The sequence below is a fragment of the Oryctolagus cuniculus genome, chromosome 10 (genome assembly GCF_964237555.1).
Source record: "Oryctolagus cuniculus chromosome 10, mOryCun1.1, whole genome shotgun sequence".
Taxonomy (NCBI): Eukaryota; Metazoa; Chordata; class Mammalia; order Lagomorpha; family Leporidae; genus Oryctolagus; species Oryctolagus cuniculus.
This window is the reverse complement of record NC_091441.1, coordinates 65,193,180-65,219,638: the sequence shown is the minus strand read 5'-3', so window position 1 is coordinate 65,219,638 and position 26,459 is coordinate 65,193,180. Positions and strand designations below refer to the sequence as shown.

General features: G+C 38.9%; 1 protein-coding gene across 5 annotated transcripts in view; it reads right to left on the bottom strand.

Moving 5' to 3' along the window:
- The window catches only part of PTPRM (protein tyrosine phosphatase receptor type M), an 869,082-nt gene that overhangs the window by 346,701 nt on the left and 495,922 nt on the right, over positions 1-26,459 (bottom strand). For all 5 annotated transcript variants that reach the window (XM_008261054.4, XM_008261055.4, XM_051852140.2 and 2 more), the window contains exons 8-9: positions 16,039-16,347; positions 6,247-6,356 (exon numbers count right to left, since the gene is read on the bottom strand). In XM_008261054.4, the coding sequence (XP_008259276.1) occupies positions 6,247-6,356; positions 16,039-16,347 (419 nt within the window). The remainder of the gene's footprint in view (positions 1-6,246; positions 6,357-16,038; positions 16,348-26,459) is intronic.

The following is a 26,459-nucleotide window of genomic DNA, read 5'->3' as shown; positions in this document are numbered from 1 at the left end:
TAAGCTGTTGGTTGTGATATGAGCACCCCATATCAGAGAGCTGATTCAAGTCCTGGCTGCTCCACTTCCAACCCAGCTTACTGTCAATGCCCCTGGGAAGGGAGCAGAGGATGGCCCAAGTACTTGGGTCCCCTGCCACCCATGTAGGAGATTCAGATGGAGCTCCTGACTCTGGGCTTCAGCTTGACTGAGCCCTGGCTACTGCAGACCTTTGGGAGAATGAATCAACAGATGGAAGATCTCTCTCTCTCTCTCTCACTCAAATAAATAATAAATGAATCCTTTAAAATCACACATATACACTAATTCATGCATTCCTAAAAACAGTGAATCCTCTCCCTAATCCCAATGAATATGTTGTGCATATACGAGGATAAGTTGGAAAGTTCATGGAAAAAAACACAGACAGTAGGGGCTGGTGGTGTGGTACAGCGGGGTGCCACTGCTTGCGATGTCACCATCCTGTATTGGAGTTCCAGTTCAAGTTCCGGTTGCTGTGCTTCTGATCCAGCTCACTGCTAGTGCTCCTTGGAAAGCAGCAGAAGATGGCCCAAGCACACGAGCCCCTGTCATCCATGTGGGAGACCCACAGAGTTCCAGCCTCCTGGCTTCAACATGGCCCAGCCGTGGCCATTGTGACCCTAAGAGGAGTGAACCACTGGATAGAATATCTGTTTCTCTGTGTCTCTCCCTCTCTCTCAGTCACTGTGCTGTTCAAATCAATAAAAAAAATAAATTGTAGTTTGGTTCAAAAACTTTTTGAAGTCCATGCCTTGTTTTTTCATAATATGCATTTTCAACAACTTTTTGAAGGCCCCTCAGAGACCTGAATTTCAAATTTATTTGCATCAAAATAAACAATTTATAAAATTCCATTTTCTAACAAGCCCTTTGAAATTCCCTTCTGTGTACACCAATGATAAGAATATTTCTGGTCTCCATCCCCCCTCAAACCCCTTCCCAGGACCCTGGGAGTCTGAGTGACAGGAATGAGGAGCACTCCTGAGGAATGGGGACAAGCTGAGTGTGTAATTCTCCTGCTTGCCACTAGGGCATACTCCAGGAACATGCTGGCTGAGCGGCAGTGGTCAAGTACACCAGGCTTAGCCTCCATGCTCAGACACAAACACAAGGCATCCTTTGGACATCTATTGCTTGCATTTGATACTGCAACAAATGTCTATTCAATACCTATTGTCAGGTGGTGGAGAAAGCTCTTGCACTTGCACTGTATCGCTGGCTGGGGCGGAAAAAATTTTACTGACTCTTAATAAAGAATATCGGTGTTTGAGTGCTACTATAAAATTCTAGGTAATCTTCTAATGTGTACCAAGTCATAAGCAAAATGACACATAAGCAACGTGTGTGTATGTGTGTGTGTGTGTGTGTGTGTGTGTGTTAGGAGGAAGGTACGTTTAGGCAAGATGGACTAAACTGTGGCTTATAATGGATGATTTCAGTTTTTCAGGTAAGTACCTGCAATCTTCCAAAATTTTCTTCCCTTTCTCTACTTAAAGTCTTGAATTCTAAATTGGGAGATTCAAAGAAAACCAACATGGAATCACATTCAACCTTTGAGCATTGGGAGAATCAAAATCTTGGAAGCGTGAGTCGCTGATAATTCCAGCCAGCATGAGATAATTCACTGAGGTCTGAGAAATCCACTCTGAACACACAGGGATGAACCAGTAAATCGGGTTTTGGGAAAGGAAGGACCCAGGGTGCTTCCAGGAAATGTACATTTGAATAAAACACATCAGCAAAAGTACTGTGGGGGAGACCACAGCGGGGGCATCACAGGCAGAAAGAAGAGTATTAGCAAAAGCAGGATGGCGAGAGAACTCAGAGGCTTTTAGGGAGAAGAAGATTCCATATGCAAGGCTCATTAGATTCCAGGAGATGAAATAATGGGAGTTGAAATAGTAAGTAAATATTGAGATTAGATCACAGAAGGTCTTAAATATTGAAACCAAACTTCTTTTTTAAAGCTTTTTTTTTAATAAAAGATTTATTTATTTATTTGTGAATTAACATTAAAACTACTACTCAAACAGTACTCTATACTTGGTGTGTCTGTGTGGATACAGTCTGTTGAAATCTTTACTTAGTATATACTAAGTTGATCTTCTGTATGTAAAGATAATTGAAAATGAATCTTGATGAAGAATGGGATGGGAGAAGGAGTGGGAGATGGATGGTTGCAGGTGGGAGGGAGGTTATCAGGGGAAAAGCTGCTATAATTCAAAAGTTGTACTTTGGAAATTTGTATCTATTAAATAAAAGTTGAAAAGAAAAAATAAAGAAAGGCAGGGTTACAGATACAGAGGAGAGACGGAGGTTTTCCATCTGCTGGTTTACTCCCAAAATGAGCATAATGACCAGGGCTGTGCCAGGCTGAAGCCAGGAGCTTCATCTGGGTCTCCCACATGGATGACAAGAGCCAAGGGACTTGGGTCATCTTCCACTGCTATCCCAAGCACATTATCAAAGAGCTGGATTGGAAGTGGAGCAAACGGGACTCAAACCTGTGCCATAGTGTTGGCCCCAACACCAAACTTTTTAACATGGCACTAAAATCTCATTGTTCTATATTAGGACTCTATTGATGGTGATTAACTGAACCCAGCTGTCTAGGCTTGGGTTCTTGCAAAGTCTTCAACTCTTGATTTATCAATGCCTCAATCAGTTGACAATTCCAGAACTTTCAATTTTACTATGTGTTCAAGCAAAACTACACTTTATAGTCTAGTCACCCATTAAATTAAATGCCAAAGTTTGACATTTCTTTAATTATTTCTGTAGCTAGTTGCTAAAAGGCAGTTACTTGTAGAACAGGACAAACAATATCTTCTCTACCTGTTTTCCTTCAACACCTTACACATACTAAGTGTTTTAAAAATCTCCAGATGTGTTACTCCCATTCTCACGATCAGGAGTCTAGAATTTACTCACTAGGCAATTGAAAGGTATATAAAGTAAGGGAAGTAGATTGAAAATACTTGAACGTATATCCTTTTGCATTTGGGAATATTATTGGCTGACAGACTTCAAGAAGTCGGTTTGAGATGCAATGTTCTAAATTCTAATAGCTACTCCTAAATTGCCTACAAAAAAGTTGAAAGTACATGTTTCCATCAACAGTCGAGGCATGTATAGATTTTTTCCACATCACCGAGGAACACTACGTATGACAGAAATTTAAACTTTCTGCAGTACTTGCTTTATTTCATTTCCTAATCATTAGTAAGGTTGGACAAGCACCTTATCATTTGCCAGTTTGATTTTTCCTATGAGTTGCCTGCTCTTACTTTCTTTCCACTTGTTTTTCCCTAAAGGGGGGTTTTGTCTTCCTTTTTAATGTATAATAAGTCAATGTATACTGCAGCCACCAGTGTGTTGACTGCTATTTAGTTGAAATGATTTCTCCAAGTTTTTCATTTGTATTTAGACTTTCTTCATGGTATCATTAATCATTCAGAAGTTTAAAATATTATAAAACCAAATCTGCCCATCTTTTTTTTAAATGCCTTCTAGGATTCCAACTTAGAAAGGCATATTACAAAAATGTGTCTATATTTTTCTTATATTGTTATTAACTTTTCTGTTTAGTTCATAAATTTATCTGATATCTCGTTTTATATGATGTGAAGTAGGAGTCTCATGAGGCATACTATTCTTTCAACAAAATGCTAGGCTTGCTAACATACACTAAATTGTATTTATCTATCTTTATAAATGAACTTGTACTAGAATTTCTCTTGCAAAATATTGGAAGGACATGTATCTAATTATTAATAACAGCAGTTACTTCTGAAAAGTCAAGTTGAGAAGCGAGCATATTTGATTTTGAAAGCTTAAAATAGTCTTTTAGAGAATAGTATAACATTTATAACCTGACAAAATGAAAGATCTTGATAGCTATTGAGGAAGGGTGTAATTATCAGAGCCAGATTTTCGGAAGGCAACTGTGATGAAATTAAACAGCTGAACTGGGCAGTGAGGTAGAAGCAGGATGGGAGTCAGTACGAGGACAAGGAGAAAAGAAAGCAGAGGCGAGGTTGGGGAAGGTTGGGGAAAGCTGATGCTATCAATTGTCAATTTTGTTCTTGGAAAATGCACCACTATCAGTATGTTCCACCATTAATCCTTTGGTACATCTTTCACAGGAGGCAGAGACAACTGGAGATAAGCTAAACCTACAATATGTTCATTTGCAGCATCTGCAACCCCCAACCTGCTTCTCTGTCTCTCCATCAGAAACCATCCAAATTTGTTTTCTTCCCGAAAGAAACACCTGGGCCACTTATCACTAACTGTTTCTCAAATATGGTAACTTGGCCCACCTTCTGGATTTTACCTATGTTCAAAAGTGGCTCTGACAGAAGATGGTGTTCTATGGTTCCCGCTTCTGTGAGGACACCTGTTTGTCACTTAACACGATGATGCCTAAGACAGGGTACCGAGTCTGGGAAAACATCAGTCGTCACCTCCAGTAGGAATCTGCCTACAGGGTAGACTCTGGCACAGGCTGCATGGGTCAGAGCACGGAGGTTCAGCTTGGATTAAGAAGAGCTCCCTCCAGAGTTTCCACCTAAGGCCTGCCCAGAGAACTCCTTTCCTTCCTACTTCCAGAAAACTGGAAGAAAAGAAAAGAGATTTGGTGGCCAGAAAACTTGCATTTAATCACTTGAGCCTGAATCACACACTTGACATTTCTCCTTTGGTGCCTAGAAAAATGAACCAACCTGCTCTACTTACAAATATCTGATTTTTAAAACCCTGATTTATGACACATTCATGCATCCCCCTTTGTACTAGCATTTAGATCAGTGTTCAACTGGGAGATCCTGGCTGTTGAGTCAGAGAGATTAATGGGTTCTTTCTTTGAATTATTATTCCTGCTGTTTTCATGGGGAAGTTACTTATCACGCAAGGATATATGTCTAGAGGGATTAGAAAGAATCTTGCTACTATTTTCTCTCTCTGTAGAGCAACACATGGGTTTCTAGGATAGGTGGAGTTAATGCTTAGAATTTAAAGTTGATTTCAAAGATTATATCCTTTCTAGTAAAACAAACAAAACACCCAAAAAACTTTTGCTATTCTTAGGGAAGACTCTCTCCAACTGACACCTAAAAACAATCATGGAGCTAAAAATCTTGACGATAAGAGTCTCATCATTGAAGGGGGGGGGGGGGGAAGAACTCATCTGATTTGATTATGAAGCTTAGCTCCATAAAAGCTGAACCATGAATTTTCATAAAACTCAAGTCATTTCAACGAAGCAGCCCATGAACAGCATCAATAAAAGCATGAAAATCCATTTTTTTCTTTTATCTTTCTTCATTTAGCTTTCACTTACTGTTATTATTATTTTGCATTTCAATACCAATTTTCAAAAGGCAAAAAGAAACTTAAACGTGGGGCTAGTTGGGTCACAGGAGGGGTTTACGAGTGATTCCTGTCTGACAGCCAATCTGCCCAGGCTTTTGTCAGCAGTTGTGAAAGGCATTCAAGCAGAGGTTCCATATGAGGATCTGCCACAATTTTTAGAAACTGTACAACATATAATTTTGTTGAATTTGCATTCAAATAAATGCTAGCCTTAAAAAAAAGCACCTGTTCCTATGACAATAGGCATAGTGAAATGATGCTTACACAAATGTGATGATGAATGTCACTCGGTTATTGCTGTTATTTTTTTCCTTGAGCAATTCATCAAATTCTTCTCTGCTGTCTATCACCCAACTATTTGATATGCCTCAGTAGACAAAATCATGCCACAGAAGTCTAAACGATGCTTTGCTAATACTCAGAAGCCAAAAGACATCATTTTATTGCTACTTTGGAGACAATTTTTATTGACTTTGCTAATTGGATAATCAGTATTCTTCTACAATTCAGGACTAAAATATTTCATAGCTAAGCAAGAATAGGATTCTGTATTTACATCTTAATCAACATATGTTTCAAAATACTTACCATTTTTTTCATAGAGGTGATTTTTAAAATGCTATGCTGTGTCTCAACATATAATAACATACCATCTGAGAACTCCCACTATAAATACACAGTCTGAAATTATGCAGATTCAGAAACTCCATTTTTCAGTTTTTTTGAGTCCATACAATAACCATTATAACTATTGAAAGCATTAATTTTAAAATGCATTGTATAATCATACTAGTTGACTTAACTTTTCACAGTAAACTATAATACAAATTAAATTACAAGTGTATATACTACCTCGTATAAAGTGATTACACCATATGTTTGGGTGGGTTCTCTCCACTGAAGAAATATCTTCTCTTCAAAGGTACTTCCTTGGATGGATTCAGTGGGGACAGCACCTGGGACTAAAGGAGGGCAGGGAAAGATGAATGTGTGAGAAATAATTTTCTTCCCCACAAAAATCAAGGTAGATTTTTCTAGACTTAAGCTTTTACTCCTTATTGAAGTATACAACCTTAAGAATCTACAGATACACATTTCTTTTAAAAATGTGCAGTCTAAACCCACTGTAGCCATGCTATCTGTACAATGAAAAACAATTCTGCCATGTTTCCTTTGAAGTTTGAGTAAATTGGAGCTCAAGAGTTATCTTTTAAATGAACTTTTTCATTATTCCAAAATAAATGACAGGTATATACACTATCACGGATGTACTTTATAACTGTACTATTGAATGCAAGATGCATGTCAAAGAAAATTATATATGTACTGTCATACTAACATATCTATTAAAAACACACACAAATCTGAGGTTGATACAGATTAAATACAATGCAGTTTAAAAAATTATTTTGTTGATAATATAGGAGTGTCAGTGAGGTTGGGGCCATTTTTTTCAGAGCTTAAAATATGTAACATCTTAGAAATTTATAAGAAAATCTAATCAACTTAAGGGAACATGAAGATTTACTTGCCAATTTTCTATAAAATGACATTTAATATTATTTTTAAAGGATTATCTATCACCAATTTTAAAATCAGTTTTGGAGTATGCTTTGTAATATACATACTTCAATTACCATGATGTATATGAGCTAGTTAATAAACAAGATATTTATGAAATATGCTAGAATAATTATACTGTTTATAAATACATATATATTTGAGGCTGGAGCCGTGGCTCACTAGGCTAATCCTCTGCCTGTGGCGCGGGCACACCGGGTTCTAGTTCCGGTCAGGGCGCCAAATTCTGTCCTGGTTGCTCCTCTTCCAGTCCAACTCACTGCTGTGGCTCAGGAAGGCAGTGGAGGATGGCCCAAGTGCTTGGGCCCTGCACCCGCATGGGAGACCAGGAGGAAGCACCTGGCTCCTGGCTTCAGATCAGTGCAGCGTGCTGGTCACAGCAGCCATTTGGGGGGTGAACCAACGGAAGGAAGACCTTTCTCTCTGTCTCTCTCTCTCTCTCACTGTCTAACTCTGCCTGTTAAAAAATACATACATACATATATACATATTTGAGGGTATATGAATTTATTGGTGATGGGAATGAATGATCAGTTATTTGCAGAGAGCTCAAATGTCCTGATTTCAAAACTTACAACAAAGCTACAATAATCAAGACAGTTTTGGCATAAGGGTAGACATATTGATCAATGGATTGGAATTGGGAATCCCTTTGTGTTTATAAACCTTTGCATTTGCAGTCAACTGCTTTCCTTGTTGAAAAGTACCAGCAAAATTCAATGAAAAAATTATCTTTTCTAAAAATATTTCAAGCAAGAAAGTTAAATCAAAAAAAAAAATAGACTTAAGACCTAAACATAAGAACTAAGAAACTCTTAGAATAAAGTAAATGTAAATCTTCATGACCTTGCATTAGAGGATTGTTTTTGAGCTATGACACTGAAAAACAAAAGAAATAAAAGAAAACAAAGTAAAAGTGGAAACAAAATTATGCTTCACAGGGCACCATTAAGAAAGTGAAAAGACAACAAAGAGAATACCAGAAAGTTTTTGAAAATCATACATCTGATAAGAGACTTGTATCTAGAATACATAAAGAACTATTAAAGCCTAATAATAAGAACTCAGAAATGCATAAAGGCTCTGAATAACAGTGCTCCAAAGAAGATACACAAATAGCCACTAAGCACAAGAAAACGACACTCATCATATTAACCAGCAGGAAACAGCAGATCAAAATCAAGATGTGATGTCATCTCACACAACTACGAGAGACTTCTCTAATCAAAAAAACCAGCTAATAACAAATGTGGGCAAGACTGTGGAGAGACTGAAACCCTCACACACTGATGGAAGGAATGTAAAAATTGTACAACTACTTTGAAGACAGTTAGGACAAACCTGTCCCTTAAATGGTTAAACATAGGTAAAGTTACCATATGACCCAGTAGTTCCATTCCCAGATATGCACCCAAGAAAAATGTAAACATTACAAAACAATACTCACAGTAGCATTGTTCAGAATAGCTGGGAAGTGCAAAAGGACCCCAAATGTTCAGTAACTAGTGAATAGATAAACACATCTCATAAAGTTTAAAAAGGGAGATTGAAGAAGTATCTTAGATGATGGGAGGTTAAAAATGCGTCTTTCAATGGTTGGTAACATTGTCACAGGTGGAGAAGATGGCCTAGAATTTCAAAAGGACCCATAGGTACTATCCACTTTGGAGTTGAGGGGCTACTTATACATAGACATGGGACTTTGTTGAAGTATTGCTTAGAAGGAAAAACATTCTGAAGCAAGTTGGAGGCCTGAGTTATGATTGAAGACTCTCCAATAATTAAGATGTGCAATTTGGACAAATTACTGAAACTCCTTGGGTCTCAATCACCTCATTTCGAAAACAAAAACATTGGATTAATTTGATTTCTGATGCCCAAACTCTAAATAGTATAAAGATGAAAATAATTATTGGTCCTAGGTTGAAGAAATCAATGTGAGACTACATCTAAGCAAAGAAAAACAAAGTACTTAAGAAGTAATTTTCCTTGGTGAATCCCAAGGAAAGTTGAATGCTATATTCTGAGACTAAAGCATTCATGCTAGCTGGGACCTGACTGAAACATGCCACAGCTGAGAAAACTCTGAAGGATTTTCTTCTTTAACTTGAGATGGTTTATTATGATATCATTATCAGTTTTCTTTCAGTTTAAGATAACTTGAGGATCGGCTCTGTTATTTTATGACAGTATATCTTATTGTAAACTATTTAATAATATAGGTACAGGTGCAACAAAAGTAAAAACTTAGAAATAGCAAACTTCTAGTTTCATTCAATTAGTATAAGAAGGAATAAAGTAGTTATATTTATCAGAGAACATCTTAACAGGATAAACATTAAAATGTACAGGAGGAACCTTGTAACTAAAGTCATGTGCACATGATCACAGGAAAACTTGTGTGAGGTTCATATATTCTTTTTCAAGGTTAGGAACAGATAAATTTTTTAAAAAGTACCAGAAGTTTAATTAAATTTAGAGAAGATAGTACTTCACAGGAACTGAAGTCTAATAAAGTGTTAGTTTTTTTCTGGAGTTCAGGGAATTCAAGATTTTGGATATTTAGTCATAATATCAAATTTCATGTAATTTATTCCTATATTATCTAGTATTATTCTTAACAGTAACAAAATATTAAACTTCTCATACTTTCTGATGAAATAAACAGAACAGTATTTCAACAAAAATATTATCCTGTGATAAATTCACAATATTCAGTGAATTACAGCCTTCTTTACAGTAGATCAACAAAGTGATCCTGTTTTCTTTACTTTTCAAACTCAGCATTATTTGACAATTATTCCATTACTCTCCTTCTTCTCCCTGATTTTTCTGAAATATGGTTTTTTGGGGGAGTTACAAAATATAATTGAAAATAAAAGTTTTTCTGATTAACTGGATGCTAGTATGATATGAAAACAATAGATTTTAAAATAGAAGTAATGCATGCTCTGACTTCTGAGACTAGTAAGATAATTTTACAAACAGAGCAAGTAAATGACTCCAACATCATGTTTTGAGCACACTTAACAGAATTCCTAGCTCATATCAGTTCTCCATTTGGAACCCAGAAGTGTTGTGTGGGCTCATGCTTCCACAAGACATATCTGCTCATCTCTAGAAAGATCTGCATTTGATCTCTCCCTGACTTAAATGTAAGAGTTGATTAAAACCTGAATTAAATGTTTAACAGTAATATTTTATTATTGCATTTATAGACAAATAAAGTAATTTTAAGTGATCAGTACCACTTGATACCATGCATATTGCTATAGAAGGAAAACCAATGGTGTCTTCTCTCAAGGAATTTCCAGTTGAAACAAAAAAGAACATATAATATAATGAGGGGACAAGGAAGGCACATAATATATTGTGATGATTCATTACAGTAACAACAACAACAGTTCTATATTAAAGGCCCCTCTCCAGTAGGCACAACTAGCATCCCATGCAAATGTCTTTTAATCCTAATATGACTGAGGATTATTACTATTCCCAGCTCTCAGATGAGGAAATTGAGGCTCAGAGCATGAAGGGGCTTACCAGTGCAGATGAGGTCAGCCAGATCAGAGTGCTGCAGCTGGCAGATCAGAGCCAGCTTCAGGAAAGCCCTAAAGCCAAGGAGAAGTTGAGGGTGGCAGAGGAGACAGAAGCGAGAAGGGCAGGCAGAAGAGAACAGACAGCCTGTGGCAAAGGGCTCAGGATGCAGGGAATGGGGCATGAAGAACCAACACTGCGGTGACACCTTTGCAGAGCAAGGCACGTTGGAGGCAAAGGTAATCCTGCTGGAGCCCAGGACAAGACTCCAGCAGACGCTGAAAGCAGGCCTTGGGAGGAACGAATGACAAAGAGGAAGACTCACTGGGTGACCTTGAAGAGAGGAAGACATGACCACCGCGTTTCAAAAATCAGTTAAGTGAAAATGAAGAACACATTGAGAAAAGGCCAGACTCACAAAGAAGTTAGAAATGATTACAGACATTTTGGCATAAATCAATAGGATCTGATATAGAAAGCATTAATTGAGAGAAATGAAAGTTCTGATAGTGTGGAAGCAGAAACAACAGGTGTTAAGCTGAGAATAGGTAAATACAGAGGAAGAGGGGCCGGCAATCATTTGCTGCCACTGCCCAGGCCATCTTTGTCCTGTCCTTTAGGAAAGGGAGTACTGAGGAGGAGATGGAGAATACAGATACAGGGTGGCCATGGCAGCCTTGACCGAGTGATTTGCATCAACCCCTGACCCTCATCAAACACAACTGTAATACAACTGCTTGAGGTAACTGACCTGAGCAGGACTTGAGGGGCAACAAAAAAGAGAAAGACACTCACTTGCTCTGGCAGAGCTGGTGTTTTCTCCTACAGCAATCTGCAAGGAAGTGAGAAGGGAATAGCACCCAAAAGTACTTTGCCAGCTCTCTAAATGAAACTACTAACAACTCCCAACATTTAATCCATGATCAACATGATCTAATGAGAAAGGGACATCCAAGTGCAGGAAACACACAGAACTCCTAATAGAAATGACCAGAAAAGATCTTTATCATGACACATTGTAATCAAACTCTCCACAGTAAAACATAAGGAAAAGATTCTAAATAGTGCATGAGAGAAATGCCAGATTGCTTTCAGAGGATCTCCAATTAGACTCACAGCGGACTTCTCATCAGAAACCATACAGGCTAGGAGAGAATGGTGAGATATATTCCAAGTCTTAAGAGAAAAAAACTGTCAACTCAAAATACTGTACCCTGCAAAGCTCTCATTTATAAATGAAAGTGAATAAAGGCCTTCCATAACAAACAGAAATTAAAAGAATTTGTCACCACCCATCCAGCCTTGTAAAAGATGCTTAAGGATGCACTGCACACAGAAACACAGAAACATGGTCATTACTATAAAAGAAGGTAAAGGAAGAAAATCTCCCAGTAAAAGTCCTCATGTAGGATCTCTATCCTTAATGTGCTGTACATTGAGATTTAATGCTATGGCGAGTACTCAAACAATATATTTCACTTTGTGTTTCTATGGGGGTGCAAACTGTTGAAATCCTTGCTTAATGCATACTGGACTGATCCTCTGTAAAAAAAAAAAAAAAAAAAGAAGAAATTATCAATTCCCAACTTGACTCTCACTGGGATTAAACATGACAATAGGTCTGATCTGATTTCATCATCATTTAAAAAAAATCATCTATTATTTTTCACTTTATGTTTCTGTGTGGGAGCAAACTGTTGAAATCCATACTTAATATATACTAAGCTGATCTTCTGTATATTAAGATAATCGAAAATGAATCTGGATGTGAATGGAAGGGGAGAGGGAGTGGGAAAGGGGAGGGTTGTGGGTGGGAGGGACGGTATTGGGGGGAAGCCATTGTAATCCATAAGTCGTACTTTGGAAATTTATATGCATTAAATAAAAGTTAAAAAAAAAAAAAAAAGAAAATCGAAAGTAAAAAATAGGAATATTTATGGGAAAATGGCAGGGCCAAGTAGTTATTTATCAATAGTCACCTTGAATATAAATGGCCTCAACTCGCCAATTAAAAGACACAGACTGGCTAAATGGATTAAAAAACAAAACCCATCTATTTGCTGCCTACAAGAAACACATCTCACTGACAAAAATGCATGAAGACTGAAAGTGAAATGATGGAAAAAGATACTCCATGCTAACAGAAACCAAAAAAGGGCTGGTGTAGCCATCTTAATATCAGACAAAATAGACATTAACACAAAAACTTTTCAGAGACAAAGAAGAGCAATATATAATGATTAAGGGATCAATTCAACAGGAAGATATGACTATTATAAACATATATGCACCTAATTATAGGGCACCTGGCTATTGAAAAGAAATGTTAAGGGATCTAAAGGGAGACATAGACTCAAATGCAACAGTAATGGGGGACTTTAATACCCCACATTCAGCAATGGACAGATCAACCAGACAGAAAATCAGAAAGGAAACCACAGAGATAATTGACACTATAGACCAAATGGACCTAACAGATACCAAAAAAATTTTTCATCCTACAGTTGCAGAATACATATTCTTCTCAGAAGTGCATGGGACCTTCTCTAGGATTGACTACATGCTAGGCCATAAAGCAAGTCTCAGCAAATTCAAAAAAATCTAAAAAGCACCATGCATCTTCTTGGACTACAATGTAATGAAGCTCAGCATATGAAAGAGTTATCTACACCCCCATGTTTACTGAACCTCAATTCACAATAGCTGAGACATGGAATCAATTCAAATGCCCATCATCTGAAGACTGGATAAAGAAATTATGGGATATGTACACTATGGAGCACTAAGCAGTGGTAAAAAATGAAATCTGGTCATTTACAACAAAATGAATGAATCTGGAAAACATTATACTGAGTGAAATAAGCCAGTGCCAAAAAGACAAATATTATATGTTCTCCCTGATCTGTGATAACTGATAGAGCACCTAAAAGGCAATCTGTGGAAGTGAAATTGATACTTTGAGAAACCATGACTTGAACAGCCCTTGTCTTGACTGTTGAGGAACAGCTTTATTTATATATATAGTATTTGTTGAACTCTTTACTTAACCTAAAGTTAAACATATGTGTATAAATTCAATTGAAAATAGATATCAGTATAAAATAAGAGTGGGAATAAGAGAGGGAGGAGGAAGAAGGGTGGGAGTATGAGTAGGAGGGCAGGCACAGTGGGAAGACTCACCATGTTCCTAACATTGTAATTATGAAGTATATGAAGTTTGTAACTGTAAGGCTGTGTAGTTCTGCATACATTCCTACAAACTTACTTCTAAGGGTAAGTTTAAAAACTTGCCATAGGACCCCAAATCCCCATAGGCTGGGTGGAAAAATACCATTTTAAGTGTTAAAGTGATAATATGGCTAGGATTATGTGTCTGGCAATGATAATAGATTGAATGAAAAAGAAGTGAATGCTCCAACATGGGAGGCAGTACACAGAAAACTCATAGAATGAAAATCATGTTAAATAGCACTCCAACCTCAGAATCAGCCCTTAAGGCTTTCTGCTCTGGCTGAGAAGTCCAAGACACTGTGGCAAAATACTTCTTACATGAAAGACCTCGGTGAATGATATCCCAGTGGAAAGAAGTGGTCATCAAAAAAGGAGGTACTTTTCTCTGAAGTGAGGAGAGAACTTCCACTCTGCTTATGGTCTTGTCTAAATACTGACAAATGGAGTCAGTGCCGTGGCTCACTTGGTTAATCCTCTGCCTGTGGCACCAGCATCCCATATGGGTGCTGGGTTCTAGTCCCGGTTGCTCCTCTTCCAGTCTAGCTCTCCGCTGTGGCCTGGGAGGGCAGTGGAGGATGGCCCAAGTACTTGGGCTCCTGCACCCGCATGGGAGACCAGGATAAGCACCTGGCTCCTGGCTTTGGATCGGCGTAGTACCAGCCGTGGCGGCCATTTGGGAAGTGAACAAACAGAAGGAAGACCTCTCTCTCTACCTCTCTCTTTCCGACTGTCTATAAGTCTATCTGTCAAGTAAATAAAAATAAATAAATAAATACTGATAGGGTTTGTGGACTCAAAAGGCTTCCATAGCCTAGGTGGCTCATGTCAAGAGCCTTGGGTGATAACTGACACCATATGTAAGAGTGTTAATTGTTATGTTAACAACAGGAGTCGCTGTGTACTAACTTCCCATGAGGGCATCTGTCCTCAAAGAGTCATATTATAATTATGTCTAAGTGCTAGCAAAAGATGTATCATTCTTGGGCGCTTCTTTACAGTTAATTAAGTTTCTTAAAAAAAGAAGTGAAATTAACTTCAAGATGCAATGACTTTGAACAGCCTTTCCTCTACTGTTGAGGGACAGGTTTTTTTTTTGTTGTGTTTTCTTTTTCTTTTTTGTGCAAACTGTTGGACTCTTTACTTAGCATAGAGTTGGTCTTCTGTGTATAAAGTTAATGAAGAATGGATCTTAGTGGGAATGGGACTGGGGATTGGAGAGGAAGGAAGAGGAGGGATGGGAGAGTGGGTGGGAGGGCAAGTTCAGTGGAAAGAATCACTATATTCCTAAAGTTGTACTTAAGAAATTCATGAAGTTTGTATTCCTTAAATAAAAGGTTTCTTTGTGGAAAAACATTAAAAAAGAGAAAAAAAGAAACTACTAACATCTCACAGCATTTAACCCATGATCAAAATGATCTAATCAACTTCATGAAGAAACAAAATGTTAAACATCGACCTTTCCCAGAGATGCATATGTATTCATTTAATGGGCATCTCAAGTTCTTTGCCACTGATTTTAATTCCTGGAAAATGAAGTTGAGGTCAAATATGACCCTGTGCATGATACTCGTGTATTTTGTATGCTATATGAACATGTTCAACGTAAGGATTCCCTGTATACTCAGTGCAGAAGCACATTTATATCTGTGGTATGGGAGTCAAGGCACAATTTTACGATTTTTACATTATTTTAGAGTTTATTACAGTTGTGTATCTGCTTTCACTGTTTTGATGAATTGCTGGTGACATGCATAGTTTATTTGTTAAATCTTTGTTAATTAAGGTAATATTCAATTATGACATTGTTTCTATCAGGAAAAATTACGTATCTCATGACCACCAACGATGTTGTTTCTGAACATGGTGTTAATAAGCAAGGGTTGCCTCTATCCGGTGCTGAATTTTTACCTGAACAATGAAAAATGTTTCAGAATTTCATTTAAATATATTTAAATAAACATCTCACATAAATAATCTAATACCCTAAAGAACAACTTTCCAGTCCTGCATGATAATAAAACTTGAATGAGGGGTTATTTAGAACCATACAGAATTATTGCAATAGGAATTAAAATATATAAAAAATAGAGACTTAAAATACATTTCCACATCTTTAGTCCCTTTTACCTCTTTCAAGGAGTGCTTACATGTGATAGAGGCCATGGATGCACATGCATATTAAAGAAAGCAAGTAGTTCTTTCCCTTGTTGGTAGCAGACAGCTCTCAACAGAAAGGACGCGACTGTTGTCTGAAAGGACGCACTTCACACAAGCAGATCGCGGAAAGGTACTCACGGTCTTCATCCGTCTGGACGACGAGCGCCTGACTCTCCTTGCGTCCCTCGGGGTTCATGAGGATGAGTTTCACGCTGACGTTGGTGTACGGCGACAGGTTTGTGATCGTGTGCTGCGGGTGGGAATTGTCTGGGTCCCAGCTTACTTCTTCTCGCACCTGTTCCTGGCCTCCAACTTGGTAACAGTAGTGGACGGTGAGATTGTAACTATGACAGCGAGTTACATTGTACCCAAACGGCTCCCAGCGGATAGTGATCTGTCGAGATTTCACCTCTACCACTTCTAGTTTTCTTGGGCCACGCATGGGATCTGTTTAGAAAAGAAGAGGAAAAAAAAAATAAGCAAAAATGATTCTAAAAGCTCTAGTGAAATCCAATTATCATAAATATTCCCGTGTGTTCCCAGCATCTGGTCTTCTTCACTGCTAGGCATTAGGCCACCCAGGATAAAGAACAAAGTTTCCATTTTGCTGTGCATCGAAGTTCATTTATGTGAATGACAAATAGAATAAAAGGTCAAGAACAGTTTCTGGGAGATGTTCTTAAAAAGAAGGGACACACCATGTTTGATCCTTCTTCCTTCCTATTAGATTGAGGATATGATGTGCGAAACTCGTGCAGCCATGAGGGACCATGAAGCTCCTAAACATCAAGAATCCAAAGCAATGTTGGAGGAGACAGGAGACCTGATAATCCCTCTACCACACCAGTTCTCAACATAACGACCTCTGAACGTTTCATTAGGAGATCATAAATGCCATATGATTTCAACCTTTCCCCCCTCGGACCTCTGATACAAGAAATCAATCTGAATACTAACACATGCATATATTTAAATATATATTTACATAGATTTAATTTTTCTTTATTTTTTGTTTGAAAGGCAGAGAAAGAGAGAGAGAAAGAGAGAGAGAGAGAGAAACGGCTGCTCCATTTCTGATCCAGCTCCCTGCTAATGTAACTGGCAAACCAGTGGAGAATGGCCCAAGTCCTCGGGTCCCTGCACTCATACGGGAGACCTGGATAAAGTCCTGGCTGCTGGTTCACCCTGGCCCAGCCCTGGTCACTGTAGCCATTTGGAGTGAAATTAGTAGATGGAAGATCTCTCTCTCTTTCTTGCTCTCTCGCTCTCTCCCTCTCTCCCTCTCTGTAACTCTACCTCTCAAACAAATACATCTTTACAAAAATTCTTTGTGTCTGTTTTCTCCATCATTTAGGCCCTAGAGATAACTTAGAACCCCCTTTACATACAGCCTTCAACAAATACAAATATTTAAAGTGAAACAATGTTTTGGTTTTCCATATGAAAGGTAGGAGATATCTGCTCAAATATTAAACAGGCTACTAACGAGCACTGTGTTACTCTATCCTGCAACAACTCTAGGAACCAAGGACAAGCAGACAAAAACTCCCCCAAGGAATCTTGAGTGGCATTCTCACAGAATGTTCCTAATTACTAAGTGAATTTTTAATATTTAAATGACTAGTTCTAGGGAAACTATGATAAATAAGTATTTTAGAAATAACATGGACTTTTTTTTATAAATTAGTGACTTTTTACAATTTAAAAGGAAATATCTGATTTTAAATAATGCCTTGTTAGTTGAATGTTTATGAAAACCTTTAGTAAGTTCCAACCCCTAATACAGATTAGCATGCGACTCTTCACCCTGTCCCTTATTAACCACAGGCTTCCTCAAGGACTGCTCCACAGCATTTCTCGAGGTTTTCATCAATTTTACTTACTAATAAAATGACTAAATGCTTCAGATATTAGTTTAAACAAGCAATGCGGTTCTAACTTAATTTTGATGGAAAACTACTTTCTGTTGCATAAATAAACCTGCTTCAGGGCCAGCGTTGTGGCATAGTGGGTAAATCTACCATCTGCAGTATCGGCATCTCATATGGGCACAGGTTCGTTTCTTAGCTGCTCCATTTCTGATCCAGCTCCCTAATGGCCTGGGAAAGCAGCGGCATGATGGTCCAAGTACCTGGGCCCCTAAACCTATGTGGGAGACCCAGAAGAAGCTCCTGGCTTCAGCCTGGCTCATTTCTGCATTGTTGCGGCCATCTAGGGAATGAGCCAGAAAATGGAAGATCGCTCTCTGTCATTCTGACTTTCAAAATAAATAAATAAACCTTTAAAAAATTAAAAATCTGAAAAAACCCTGCATCATTTTGGTGATATTTAGCTCAGAAATACACACTTCAAGTGGGTCCCAGGATTAAAAGGGCTCTGTCTGTCCACTGGTCAAGTCTTAATAAAATTCAAGCTCTCCTTGCTATTAGAGCCTCTTGGGATATCATCACAACAACAACAACAACAAATTTAAAAACTGATCTCTCAAACTTTCCACACAAACGTTTGCCAAGGAAACTAGCTAAGCTTAGCACAGAACAATCATCTCCGACCAAGTGTCAAGTCAGACTGGTCATGAGCAGTAGGTATCAAACCAGAGGCAGAGGTTTTAGGAGGTTCTAACTTTGAAACAAAAAGAGGTTTGCACTCACTGGCTTGCAACTTCAAGTTTCAGGTTAACCAAAATAAAACTATTCCTCAAAAGCTTTTATAAACAGAGTCCACATGGTCTTTGACTTGATGGTACTTGGACTTTGGATTTTTTTTTAAACAATAATGGTATAAAAGCAAAATGCATTCAGTAGAAACTATACTTGGAATGAGGAATTAGAATCTTTCCTGGACTGGTGCTGTATCGTTCACTCCTCTTTTAGATGCTGGGCAGGAGCAGCAAGCACAGCCCCACAGTCACTAAGGAAATAATCAATATTCTACAGTATACTACAGTCAATAAATTGTATGAGACATTCAGCACTTTATTAGAAAATAGGTCTATATGAGATGTTCCCAACTGTAGGTCATGTAAATGTGAGGACATGTAAGGGAGGCCAGGCTAAGCTTTGATGTTCAACAGATTGGATTTCCTAAAAGCATCTTCAGTATTTTTGAATATCTCAATATCTTCACAATTTTAAATTTATGATGAGTTCATCAGACCATAACCCCAATGTAAGTCAAGGAATATCTATATTTTCCTTTATGTCCTTTGCAATCTTAGATAGTTCTGTTTGTGTCAACTAAAATATTATCAGGCTGATCTCTAAATATTCTTCCTTTTGTTTAAGCATGAGAGAGAATATGAATCAATACCATGACATAGGCAACAAGGTCCACCCTAGATGGAAAACTGTCATTTTCCTTGCCAGGGTCTCAAAGTAAAGTCACCAGAGTTGGGGAAATGGTTAGTACAAGGCAGATCCATCCACTAGCACACAGAGCATGCTGTATGCCACCATGCCTGTGATAGCATTGATGGCAATGATGGCATCGACAGGTTGAGTACAATGACTAGGGAATGGGCAAATCCTATCGACTCATCCTAAGCAAATTCCCTGATTTCAGTTTTTCTTTGTTGTTTTCTTGTCTTCTGCCACTCTGCAAAGCTGAGTTCTGATTCAGCAATAGGTTTATAATGATTCCATCTTAAGTTAGTGATTCATTGTACCTTTATTTTCCGTGTTTATCCAGAGCTATTTCCATCTGAGTCTGCTAACTGTGAGTGAGGGATTGCATGGGGACACTGACTCCAGTGAGTTAGACTGAGGATCACTGAAGGCTCTGAGGAGCAGACTGCAGAAATTTATCACACTGCAGGAAATAAATGGCAACTTCATAATCACAAACGTGTAATTTCAGTGGGCTAACTGTGACTCACATTGCATTTGCAGAATACAAACACTGATCAACAAAAACAAGGCAAACAAAAACCCTCTGGCATACCATCCCTACCTTTCTATGTGTGCATATACATTTCTTCCAGAAAGATACCAGGGGAGTAGATTATATTCATAGGCTCACTAGTTTTTGGGGATATTTGCCTCTCTTTTGCCACCATCCTAAAGATGCTACTGAGGATAGGAATCCATTCAGAGGCCATCTTTCTTCACATTTCCACCCTCAGGTCCCTTCCCTGAGACTGGCATCATGACAGGCCCCACTGGCATGAGTCATGAGCCAACCAGCCCAATCTGGGCCCACTGACTTCTGATAAGAGACTGGAGAAGTCTCCCTAAGGAATGCACTGGCTGTAGCCTAGTCAGGGAGTTCTTACCGATTCCCTGGCTGGTGCCTGCGGCATTTTTCATTCTGTTCTCTTTCTGCCAGTTGGAGCCAGGTTTCAAGCAGAGAAGTCTGACAGTTGCAGTTCTGACCTGAGGGACCAGCAAGCCCAGTTCTAGCCTCCAGCACTTTAGCATCCTGTTTAATCAGTGATCCCGGCTCCTTCTACATTCAGTCCTGTTTTTCTGCGAATAAGGGCAGAAACTGACTGATAGGATCAATTTCCATTGCAGGTTCAATTCACAGCTCATTTCTCTGGAACTCTGCACTTTACCTTCTATTACTTCTACAGTGCTTTTTCAGAAACTCAATTTCAGAACCAGTGAGAGAGATTTGGGTGTAATTTTAGGATCCTGTCATTGATAATCAAAAACATAGATTACAACCAATGCTACTGCTAACAGGTTTCTACCTTTTCATGAACCATACAGAGGTCTATTATAATAAAGGGAATAACAAACTGAATGGCATGGTGGTCCCCTTCAGTACCTGCATTGTAGTTCTGCCTCATCAGTCACATACAAGGGAACAAAAAATAATAAAGGCACATCTTATTTATATTACTGTTCAGTTAAATCAGACCAAAGATCGGATGAGCTAGCTTGGATCAGCCTGCCTAAGAGCTGTCTATTCCCAAGTAGCAATGACTGCAGGTCTAGGGCACTGTTTGCAAGTGGCATGGTTCTAGTGTTTGAACTGGCAAGGCTCTGCAGAGCTTAAAAAGTGTCTTTGTCAGTCAAGTTGAAAATTCTGAATCAGTTTTTCGTTTATGCAACCCTACAGCCATCTACAGGGATGCTTCAAAAAGTTTGTGGAAAAATGGAACTTGAAAGATAAGTTTACTTCTATATAAAATGTTTTGAAAACTGTGCATACCTCTTTTTTTCAAAATATACATTTTCATGAGCTTTTGAAGACCCTTCATGCATGGATTTCAATTTTTTGTTGCACCAGGGTAATCTTAATGTCATTGTTGATGAACATTCTGCAGTACCCACATAGGCACCTGTGATGTAACAAGTGAATTAAAACTTGTCACAAGAATTACATGAATTTGAATAGTCTCTTCCGTGGGAATACTTCTCACAGATACTACATTGACACCTCTCACATTTAATCTTTTTTTTTTTTAAAGATTTATTTATCCATTTGAAAGGCAGAGCCACAGAGAGTCAGAGGCAGAGGCAGAGAGAGTGAAAGGGAGAGACAGAGACCGAGAGATCTTCCATCTGCTGGTTCACTCCCTGAATGGCCACAATGGCCGGAGATGGGCTGATCCAGAGCCAGGAGCCAGGAGCTTCTTCTAGGTTTTCCATTTCGGATGCAGGGGCCCAAGGACTTGGGCCATCCTCTGCTGCCTTCCCAGGCCACAGCAGAGAGCTGGATTGAAGTGTAGCAGCTAGGACTCGAACCAGCGCCCATATGGGATGCCAGCACTACAGACAGCCGCTTTACCCACTACACCACAGTTCCGGCCCCACATTTAATCTTAATTCTTAGAATTAAGAAATGCCCTAACAAACAAGCTGAATTTCAAAAACAGTATCAGTTTAAAAGGAGAAAATAATCTTTCGGGTTAAAGAACTCAAAATATAGCAATGTCAAACTCTAAATGGAATCAGATATTATACTTTATTTCTTGGTTTAGGATGACACATTCTCATAGTGTCTCTCAAGTTTTCCAAGTGCTGGTGTAAGCATGGTCTAAATTTTAAAAATAAGTACCCTATTACTTCATTTTTCTGCATTGTGGACTATACACTTATCAGTTATATCGATTATTTTAATTCAATCACATTAGAAAGCCAGAATTCCCACTCAAATTTTTTAGGGAAGGGGAAAGATAACCTTAAATAATAAAATCAATAGGACATAAACTATGGTAAAAATACAGACCTTCCCCAGCAACAGGTATGGCTGAATAGCTACTCTACACAAAAGTCTAGTGTGAACCTTCTCTAGTAGAGTTAGGTAATCCTAAAAGGTCAAAGTGCACAACAGCTTTGCCTAGTTCTTGGTTTGCATTGTACATTAAAACCTAACAGGGGCTGGCACATTGGCGTAGTGGGTAAAGCCACCACCTGCAGTGCTGGCATCCCAAATGGGCACTGGTTAGTGTTCTGGCTGCTCCATTTCTGATCCAGCTCCTTGCTAATGCACCTAAGAAAGCAGTGGAAGATAGTCCAAGTTCTTGGGCAACAGTACCCACCAAGAAGACCCAGAGTTCCTGGCTCCTGGCTTCTGAACAGCCCAACTCCAACCATTGAGACCATTTGGAGAGTGAACAGCAGACGAAGATTTCTGTGTCTCTACCTCTCTCTCTCTCTCTCTCTCTCTCTCCCTCACCCAGACTTTCAAATAAACACATAAAAATCTTAAAAAAAATAATAAGAGAATGCATATGAGTTCCTGGGTTAGTCACCCAGTGGACCTGCCTTTAGATAATTTCACCAACACCTTCAGGATAATTTTTTAAAATTTAAATTTCCAAGAGTTTGTTGGAGGTTGGAAAAAAGAGAGGGTAAAAATTTACTAGCTATACCTTCCAAAAAATATGATAAGGTACTCAATGGCAATAATATTTGTCATATCTTATTCTGCCTGAATTGATTAACTGTATAAAACAAGGTGACAAATCTCACAGTAGTGGAAAGATGTTTTTCTTTTAAACATGAATTACTCTTTTTTTGTTGGTGTTTAAGGTTTTTGAAATTTTAAATTATACCTTTTATAACACAGTGAAAAGTGAAAAGAAAACAGTTACCTGAGTACCTACTGACATAAATGCTAACATTGTTGTGTTTTACTTCCTAGCACTTACAGGGGCAAGTCCTTTCCACTGCCCTGTTTGTTGACCCAAGGTTATGATTTGTAATTCTCAGGCATATTTTATACTTTTATTATAGATCTACCTCTACAGATATAACTATATATCCATAGGCATACCCATCTATCAATATTTAATCTCTAAGGTGCTTTAAAGTGTACAAAAATACTATCAGTCTTTGTAACTTGAGGCTCCATTTACCATAGTCAAGAAGAAGCATACAGACCTAGTTAACATGTTACCTGGCACATAGAATTACACTGTAATGAACCAGTTTACTGATCTCTTTCCCTACTTGGGGAACACAAAGCTGAGCCTATTTTCTCTACACAACAAGCTCCAGCACGCATCCCTCTTAGCTGCAGTTTCTCTTGGGTGCACACACAGGGTGCGACTGATGAAGAGTCTGCACGTCTTCAAGGGAACTAAACCACATCAAGTTGCTCTCCAAAAGGAAAGGAGTGTTTACACGTTCCATTTTCTCTGGAGAGACTACATTTCAATGCTATGAGCTTATACCAGCCCTTCAGGAAAGATCTTGAATGATCAGCACTTGTTCCAGTTAAATGAAAAAGGTGCAGTCTAGTGGGACCATTTTGTGAACAGTATCATTTATTTGACATAATTCTAGAGACATTTATCTACATGTATATTTATATGTATAATGTATATCATATCATGTGTGTTTGTATGACAGTCAAATAGTCAAACTCACCACATAGAGAACTAGACAAATTAATAAGTTGATGGATAATTTATCCTTAAATTAATCATGAAGGTTTCTGTTAACAATGAAATAGTATATCATTTATTCTGACAGACTTTCTAATTTCAAAACAACCAGATCCAGGATCAGACAACTGTTTTATATTACATACGATGTGGTGTGATTTTAGCAACACCTTAGACAATGCCCCGTGTCCTAAAGGAAGTGTAAGTTGAAACCTTAGTTGACTATGTCAGCTTCTGCAACTTCAATTCTAAGCCTTGGGCCAGGGATAAGGTAGGGATGCCTAATGGTCCTAAGATAATTCCACATATTAGCAGTGGCTAAATCATCCATTGTGAATACTGTCTCCTGGATCCCACAAAACACAAACACAAACACAAATCTAGGAAGAAAATGTTCCTTAAATTAGGACCCTTGTTTTCAAAGATAAGGCACAAGCAAATAAGCTCATCTGTAAAGATCATTAGAAACACCAGAGAATAAATTACCATAAATGAGAATCAGCAGAAATAGGAAAAAATAACTTAGATAACCTAAATTACCTAAGAGTATAAACTTTGAGTAATGATTTCAAATTTCAAAATGTAATTACAAAGGTGCACATGTCATAGGCAACTACAAAAATAAAGACATTTTTGACATGAAAGAATAATGCTCATTTCATGATAGAGGATTAAATAGTTAGATAGGACACAGCTGAATAGAGAATTAATGAACTAGAGAATAGATTACAGGAAATCATCTGGATGCAGGAAAGAAAGGAAAGAGAGATGGAAATATTTTCAAAGTGCTGAGGGAAAACATATCAACTTAGAATGATAAGGTAGCAAAACTACCTAGGATAGAGAGGAAATGAAGTTGATTTCAAAGAATCAAAAATGAGCAGGCTAACTATCAAGGAGCCTACAACACAGCATGGTAAATGAAGGAAGACGGAGATGTTGCAAGAAATGATGAGCAAAAAAACGAAAAATGTAAAATTATGTTTAAAAAATAATAACATGGCACCAGCATTGTGGCAGGGTGGGTAAAGCCGCCACTTGGGATGTGGACACCCCATATGGGCATGGGTTTGTGTTTGGCTGTTCTACTTGATTCACCTCCCTGCAAATGGCTTGGGAAAATCAGCAGGAGACAGCCCAGACTGGTCCAGCTCCAGATGTTGCAGTCGTTTGGGGAGTGAATCAGCGGCTAGAAGACCTCTCTCTGTCTATCCCTCTCTCTTTCTGCAACTCCACGTCTCAAATTAAAAAAAAAAAAAAATCTTTAAAAGAGACACAAAAGTGAAAAATATTTAAAAGGAAGAAAGAAAGAAAAAGAAACACAGATGCTCAGGCTCTACTCTGGACCTCCCAACATGGAATCTTCATTTACATGTGACCCCTTGAGTAGCTCTGGCTTGGGGAGTGCTTCAAGTGCAGGCTGCATCCTTAGGTCATACACTCACGCTATTGCTTGTTTTAAAGCAAAAGGATAGAAAAAGAAACCTTGGAATGCACTTTATTTTTCATTTTTATTTTGGACAGGCAGAGTGGACAGTGAAAGAGAGAGACAGAAAGAAAGGTCTTCCTTTTCCATTGGTTCACCCTCCAATGGCCGCTGCAGCCGGTGCACCGTGCTGATCTGAAGTCAGGACCCAGGTGCTTCTCCTGGTCTCCCATGCGGGTGCAGGGCCCAAGGACTTGGGCCATCCTCCACTGCACTCCTGTGCCACATCAGAGAGCTGGATTGGAAGAGGGGCAACCGGGACAGAATCCGGCGCCCTGACTGGGACTAGAACCCAGGGTGTCGGCGCCACAGGCGGAGGATTAGCCTAGTAAGCCGCAGCGATGGCCGGAATGCACTTCAGATTGAAAGGTGAGGGTTGTGTTGGATGACAATTAGGTCACAGCATGAAATGTATTTCATATTGCACCAAGACTGAAAAGCACATTTCTAGAAAAATTCTTCCCACTGGGCACCAGGAGATATGTGCAGAAATGTCTTTAGTAGCCTAAGAAAGGCATGGAAATAACACAAATTACCGAGCAGAAAACAGATAAATATCCATACAATGGAAAGTGATACTACACTGAAAATGAATAAGCTATAACTCCTAGCAAGAAAGAATCTTAGATGTACCCAGTATTAATCAGAAAAAAAAAGTCTCAGAAGATTACCACGATGCAATTCTATAAAACTGAAAACACACTGTCACTCCCCCTCTTCGTGGAGGAACGACACTAAACCCTGCCTAGGCTTCATATCAGAGTCACGGCACCATTATGTCGCTCCCCGTCTTCGTGGAGGAACGACACAGGACCCTGCACTGTTCTTTCGTCTGCTCGGCCCTCCCCGGGTTTGCTGCTGGTTCTTCCCGGGTTGGCTACTGACCCTTCCACCTCCGTGGAAGGGCGGTTCCCCCTGCCACCTTCCCCACTTCCGCGGGGGAGCGGCACACCGCCAGCCGGCTCTCTCGGGGACTGCACAGGTGTTCCTTCAGATAGATGTTCCCCTTAGATGTTCCTTTTAGATGTTCCTGGTGCATGTTGTCTCTCTCCTCCTTTATAGTCCTCTTCCGCCAATCCCAACTCGGCTGCCCACACGCCGAGTACGCTGCTCTCCTCCAATCAGGAGCAGGATCAGCTCCTGGAGGTCATCACTCAAGTTGGCAAGAGGCAGCTGCGTAGAAGCTGTTTTCTCCTCTCCCAGCGCCATATTGTGGGAGAGCAGATGCATAGAATA